General features: G+C 47.9%; 1 protein-coding gene across 1 annotated transcript; it reads left to right on the top strand.

Moving 5' to 3' along the window:
* Positions 1 to 1471: 1471 nt before the first annotated feature.
* Positions 1472 to 5201, top strand: LOC141021061 (disease resistance protein RGA5-like). Its single transcript, XM_073495989.1, has 7 exons — positions 1472 to 1871; positions 1904 to 2029; positions 2121 to 2274; positions 2954 to 3564; positions 3661 to 3738; positions 3899 to 4938; positions 5045 to 5201. The coding sequence occupies exons 1-7, from the start codon at positions 1472 to 1474 to the stop codon at positions 5168 to 5170; spliced, it is 2535 nt and encodes an 844-aa protein (XP_073352090.1). The 3' UTR covers positions 5171 to 5201.
* Positions 5202 to 7240: the final 2039 nt, after the last annotated feature.

Below are 7240 nucleotides of genomic sequence, written 5' to 3'. Positions count from 1 at the left end.
CCGAGGAACCGGCATCGAGTACGAGTGGACGACGCCGGTCCACGGGTTGGTGCGGTACGTCCATGGTGGAGTCACCTGCTGCTGCTGCTGACGAGGGGCCTCTCCCGGTGCCTGTTGCTGCTCACGGCCGCCCCCGCGGCGATTGCCGCGACGTCCGTCGCCCGGCTGCTGGGGGGCAGCGGGAGGGGCGGGAGGCGCGGGCGGGAGGGGGAAATACCCCGCAGGCGCAGGGGGCGGCGGCTGCTGGCGCGGCGCGGGTGGGGCGGCCTGTGGAGGGGCACCACGTGAGGTGCCAGCGGCGAGGGCGTGATGCTGCACACGCTTCTTGACCCCCTTCATCCGGCGCTCCTCCAACCGCAAGTACGCCACAAACTTGGGGAAGGAGGGCTCCGGTATCAAGGTGAGGTTGGAGGCGGCGTTGCCGAAGTCCTCGTTGAGGCCGGCGGTGAGCGTGCTGAGGAGGAGGTCGTCATCCACCTTGGCTCCAATGTCACGGAGCTCATCCGCCAACGTCTTCAGGCGGCGGCAGTAGTCATCAATGGACTGTTCATCATAGTGACAGACAAAAAATTCCTGCTGCAAAAAAACGCGGCGCTGAAGCTTGTTGCCGGTGAAGAGGCCGTTTAGCTTGACACACATGGCACGGGCGTCGTCGCCGGCGCTGACGACCGTGTGGAACAAGTCCTTGATGATGGTGGTGAAGAACCACCGGATGATTGTGGCGTCAATCGCGGTCCACTCGGCATCGTCCACCATGGCACGGGAGTCCACGGTGCCGTCCACATGATCCACGAGGTTGTTCTCGCGGAAGAGCAGCGAGAAGTACGTCTTTCACGCGAAGTACGTGGAGTTGGAGGCGTCGAGGACCACGGGGACGCGTGCATGGACGTTGATGTCGCGGATCTCAGCAGGGTCGATGGCGAAGGGGTTTGACTAGGTGGAGGCGTTGGACGACATGGCTGCGAGGTCGTGGGGAGGGAGGCGGCGCGGCTTGGGGAGAGGCGGCGCGGCGTGGAGGGGAGGGCGCGCGGGGAGGAGGGACGGTGGCGGCGGCGTGGGGCGGCGGTAGATCGCGGCGACGGCGGCGGCCCGAGGCGGCGGCTAGGGTTAGCGGAAGCGAGAGGATCGATTTGCGATAGATACCATATTGAGAATGATTTGGTGCATCGATAATTAATTGATCGTGCAGTAGGCACATATATATAGATACAAGGGGTGCGACCGGTATCTTGTCTCCTAAGATACACGTACATACAGAGGGAGACAGACTCTACAGGTACTGCATATAAGACCCAGACCTACGTACATGTACACATGTTCAACAGCTGGGGCTATATGCCTCTATAAAAAGCGCTCCTGCATATGCAGCCTTTCCCGCACAGCTAGCACCCATTCGCACTTTTCAAACAAACAGCAAAGCAAGTTGAGCGAGAGCTAGCTAGGCTTGAGAGAGACACGGAAAGATATCACCATGAATCTCGTAACAGGGGCCATGGGCTCGCTCCTCCCCAAGCTTGGCGAGCTCCTCAAGGAGGAGTACAAGCTGCAGAAGAGGGTGAAGAAAGACGTGGCTTCTCTCTCAAACGAGATGATGAGCATGCATGCTGCCCTGCACAAGGTGGCCGGAGTTCCGCTGGAGCAGCTCGACGAGCAGGTCAAGCTCTGGGTGAGTGACGTCAGGGACTTGTCCTCCCACATGGAGGATGTGGTTGATCGCTTCCTGGTGCGTGTGGAAGGCTTCGAGCCCGCCGCCAACTCCGCTGGCCTGAAGCTGCTCGTGAACAAGATATCCACCTTGTTCACCAAAGGCAAAACACGGCGTCGCATCGCCGATGCCATCAAGGGCAGGACGTGGCTGCCCGGCGTGACAGGTATAGAGTCGATGGTCTCGTTGTGAATGTAGCCGCGACGACAACTCTCAGTCCTCGTGTATCAGCTCTTTACAACAAGGTTACCGACCTTGTGTGCATCGATGAGCCGAGGGACGAGCTGATCAAGAGGTTGACAGATGAAAAAAAATCCAACGGAGGTAGTCTCCATTGTTGGATTTGGTGGTTTGGGCAAGACAACTCTGGCCAAAGCTGTCTACGACAGCCTCAAGTCACAATTCCAATGTGCAGCCTTCGTTTCCCTGTCTCAGAATCCTGTTATAACAAGGATTCTCAAAAAGATGCTACATCAGCTTGATCAGCAAAAATATGTTCATATCAATGAAGCGTCATGGGATGAAACACAACTTATCGATGAAATCAGAATGTTCCTTAGCAACAAGAGGTACGTAAAAATCACACCTTACTTTCTCATTTCCCTTAACTGTACTTACTATGCACGCATTCGATAATTGATTATTTTCTATTTGTGTCCCTGGCCAAGTATGCCCAGGGCGAAAAAATGCCATCCTAAGTTCGTAAGGCAAATAAATCCGTCTGGAACAAGTAAATTATCTACGTTTCTTGCTATTTTCGTCCATCCATGAACTTTATAGTGAGAATCCTCAGTCTTTTTGGAATAATGGAAATACTATTTTCCATAAATAATTCATATCTCCATCGATTTGTCCATCTTCACAATTTTTTGCCTTGATACAAATTTCATATCTTTTATCTTGGTGATATTTTGTATTTTATATCTCAAACCAGTAATTTTAATAATATGTTATTAACCATAATTTCACCCTTTACATAGGATGTTGGCAGTATGAATAGATATTCGGGAACATTTGTAAATGCAGCTTTTAATAGTTTCATATATGTCTGGAATTTTTTTTCAATTTCATATTTTTTTCTGTTGTCTTCATTAATTTTCATATTTTACTTATTTTGTCCTCGTTTTTTACCTATCCTAAATATGCATTCTCTGTGCACTAGCAAACTTATAGTGGCATTCAAAAAGTTCCATGTTTATTCGATATATTTCACTTAATTAACTAGGTAGTATTTATTGTGGTTCACAGGTACCTCATTGTTATTGATGACATATGGAAGATACAATCATGGCAAATAATCAAATGTGCTTTGAATGAGAATAGTTGTGCAAACAGAATAATAATCACAACAACTCCTGACTTTGATATTGCTACAAAAGTTGGTGGTTCTTTTAAGCTAGATCCCCTTACCCTACAGAGCTCTCAACTATTGTTCTATGGAAGAATATTTGGCTCTAAGGGTAAATGTCCTGAACAATTGGCTAAAGTATCTTTGGGGATTTTGAAAAAATGTGGCGGTATACCATTAGCTATCATTACCGTGTCTAGTCTATTGGATCAACCTAGTAAAATGGTAAATCCAAGGGAGTGGAATGAGGTATGTGACTCTATTGGTTCTGGACATGGAAATAGTCCCGATGTGGAGACCATGAGGAAAATATTGGCCCTAAGTTATTATAACCTACCTTTCCATCTGAGGACATGTCTATTGTATCTAAGTATATATCCAGAAGATCATGAGATACATAGAGATGATTTGATATGGAAATGGATCACCGAAGGTTTTATCCAACATCAAATTAAGGATGGTAGCTTATTTGACGTTGGGCACAGTTACTTCACTGAGCTTGTGAACAAAGGTATGATCCAGCCATGCATAGATTTTAAAGGCAATGTCACACGTTGTCATTTGCATGATATGGTGCTTGAGCTCATCTATTGCTTGTCCAATCAAGAAAACTTTGTTACTGTACTGGATCAGAATGAGGATATAATGTCTTCTGAAAGGAATGTTCGAAGGCTATCCCTCCAAAGTAAGAAGGAAGATCATCAAACCTCATCTCTTTCTTCCATGAGTATATCACAAGTGAGGTCCATTACTATCTTTGAGCCTGCTACTAATCTAATGCCACCTCTTCCGAGCTTTGATGTTTTGCGCGTATTGGATTTAAATGGTTGTCACCTTGGGGAAAGTAGCCATAGCCCATAATACACTTAGGGATGTCGGGAATTTGGTTCACCTGAGGTACCTAGGTCTAGCAGGTGCAGATATTTGTGAGCTCCCAGCAGAGATCGGAAAGCTGCGATTCTTGCAGGTGCTGGATGTAAGGAAGAATCCTGATCTGGAAGAACTTCCATGTACTATTTATGGGTTAAGAAGATTGATATGTCTACATGTTGATGGCTACCGCACAAGGCTCCCAACTGGTGGGTTGGGTAACCTGACATCCTTGGAGGTGCTGAGAAGGGTCCCAGCCTCCCTAACCATCATGAAAGAGCTGCGCAACCTCGAGAGCTTGAGGGAGCTCAAAATTAAGTTTGAGCAGAATGTAAGCTGGTCAGAGTTGGAGGAAGCTTTCGTGGAGTGTCTATCCAAGCTAAAGAAGATCCAAAGTGTAGTTATTCGTGGGTGTTTTCCATCCATAGATCTCCTGGGAGAAGGCTGGGTTCCCCCTCCACACCTTCGCACATTTGACTTGTTCATGCTTGGCAAGTTCTCAAAAATGCCAGCGTGGATAGAAAGAGAGCCCTCCCTTCTTTGGAACCTTTCTGAGCTGATCATTGGTCTCAAGGAAGTCCAACCAGAGGACCTGAGGATCCTCGGGAGCCTACCAGCTCTTCGTATCCTCGCGCTGCATAGCGCCCAGCAGGCGCAAAGGCTGCTACCCGTTGGTGCCGACGCCGGGTTTCACTGGCTGGTAGCCTTCTCCTTGTACTGCGAGTCGCCTAGGCAGATCATGTTTCAGCAGGGAGCCTTGCCGAGGGCTGAAGCAGTTCTCTTCAATTTCGGCATGCGGAAGGCAATTGAAGATGGCAACGGTGGTTTTTTCTTCGGTCTGGGGAACCTTTCCTCTATTAGGCGGCTGTATGTTGGGATTGATCGTGACGGTGCCACGGTTGCGGAGGTGAAGGAAGCGGTGGCCAAGTTGCAGCACGCAGTCGGCGCCCACCCTAATCATCCCAGCATTACTGCTGATATCAGGCCACCTATTCAACCAGTCACCGATGATGAGGTACAACCACAAGCTCTTGAGTTTCGATCACCCACCTGCATGCTTCAATTCCTTCCTTGTGGCGCTTCTTTCTTATTGAATGAACTTTTCTTTCCGTCTTTCTCAGGTAAAAACATTGAATGAAGTTACTCCGTACCAGGATGAGGAGAAGACCTGGGAGCCAAAGAAATTTCAGGAAAGATTCCAGAACTTCCGTGCAAAAACTACGTCAGATTCAAATTCTGAAATTTAAGTCCAATATCTGTAATCAGGAAAAACATGAAGTGGTGATGCAAAATGAAAATAGCACGGCTGTCAATCAAAGGGCTATTTTCAGTTGCCACAGTTCTAGCCGTAGATATGCACATATGCTAGCATGCTACACAATATGGTTTGGATTTCTTCTATTGGACCACGTTTGGCCAGAGATATTCGGTGATCGGATATATTCGGTTTATCAATACATGTCCTGTAATGATTGTAGTTGACTTTGGAACTAGTTGATGTTATCTTAATTCCGGGTGATAGCGTCACGCATGATGCTTGCTTCTGCTTAAACATACATTTCGATGGATGCCACTCCTATTTGTTATATGCACCACATGCATGCCACCTTCAAGTTCACGTCTAACTATAGTAATAGTAGCAGTAGTAGATCATTAACTTAAACTAGTACTCCCTTTGTATCAAAATATAAGACGTTTTTTGGTTTAGATCGAGACAACACAAACGTCTTGCATTTTGGTAGATGCAGTAGTTCATTAGGACAGAGCTCCTCTATCCACTCCACATGGCCGATCCAGAATATCGTACAAATCTGTACGTAACTCTCCGGTGAGTGCCATGTATAAACAATAGTTCGGTGAAAATACTTTTCTAATCTCGAGATGTATAGTACTACTAGCTACTCTGGATCCAGATATATAGAAGTACTACTACTTCAGCTATTCTGAAGGAAGACTTACACTTTGATGGTGATTCGCCTGCAGTGATGTATTGTGAATCATGGGGCTTAATTTCCTGCTCTGACACACAGCGGCTGTGGATTCTCTGAGAGGCTACTCGAAATTACATCTGATTGCCCTCCCGAAGTGCCATCGAACCCGTTTTTTCTCTCGCAGTTAGCTAGGCCTGACGAGAGCGAGCTCAGCGACAGAGACACGAGCCTCTGCTCTCGCAACCTAGCTACGGCGCCGCCAGTCCGCCGCGGCGCCGCCGCCTGCCCGCCGCCGCGAGTCTTCCGCCACCCTCCGTCGCATCTCGGCCTTGTCCGGTGTTGGATCAGAGGGAGGAAACACACGGGATCACGGTGGCGGCGAAAGACGCACACAGCGGAACGACACAAGGAAGAAGATGATTTTTGTGCCGCGTGACTTCCTCGGCTTTTCTCTCTTTCCTTTTATTCCAATACTGAGATTAAGATCCTATAGTTACGCCACAACCCATGTGAATCGTGCCATCCCACGACTCAGGCTTATGGCCTAACAACACACGCACACGACCCGGCCAAACGTGATCTCTCACGTTAGCCCATAACTAACTCATGCAGCACGTTGGATGTGCCATGCCAACTACATGCAAACCTAACACGAAACTAGACAAACTAAACCTCAACGTGAACGGGCACGTTTCAGGCTACAAGATGCAAACACATGCTGACATGCACGTAATCAAACTAGCCTAGCTAACCAATGCATGGAGCTGAAAACAAATGCAAGATCTCACAGACTCTAAAACAAGATTAGCACCAACAATCACCTCCCTAATCTTGTTACACAATTTATTTCTGCATACCGAGCACCTTCATGTTGGCTTGATGTCAGCGCTGTCTTGAACAGGACCTCTGCTTTCTACTGCTGTCATGGAAGTTGGATCAAATACAACTGCCGTCTTCTTCAAATTCAGCACATAGAGCCGATTCTTGGTTTTCCGGGCTCTGGCTAGCAGCTTCCCTGAGTGATCAAACACACTCAGAAACCCACGGCGTAGAACTGATTTGCACCCTTCCTCGTCGAGCTGACCAAAACTTAGTATACTGCTTGTGAGTTTGGAAACAAAATACACATCATTAAGGAGTATGTGCTGCCCGCTTACTGTCTGGAGCAACACTGTACCTTTGCCAAGAATCTTCACCACAGAATCATCACCAAACTTCACACTCCCTTTTATGGACTCATCCAGCATAACAAAACTACCTCTGCAGCCGGTAATGTGGTTACTTACACCACTATCCAAGTACCAAGTGCTCTTCTTACTATCCACATCACCAGAGGCTAGTTTTGGCTTCACTTTCTCTTCACGTAGGAAGATCCTCTCTCGATCT

Source organism: Aegilops tauschii, chromosome 3 (genome assembly GCF_002575655.3).
Source record: "Aegilops tauschii subsp. strangulata cultivar AL8/78 chromosome 3, Aet v6.0, whole genome shotgun sequence".
Lineage (NCBI taxonomy): Eukaryota > Viridiplantae > Streptophyta > Magnoliopsida > Poales > Poaceae > Aegilops > Aegilops tauschii.
Note: the sequence above shows the minus strand (reverse complement) of the source record. Positions and strands in the feature narration are given on the sequence as shown.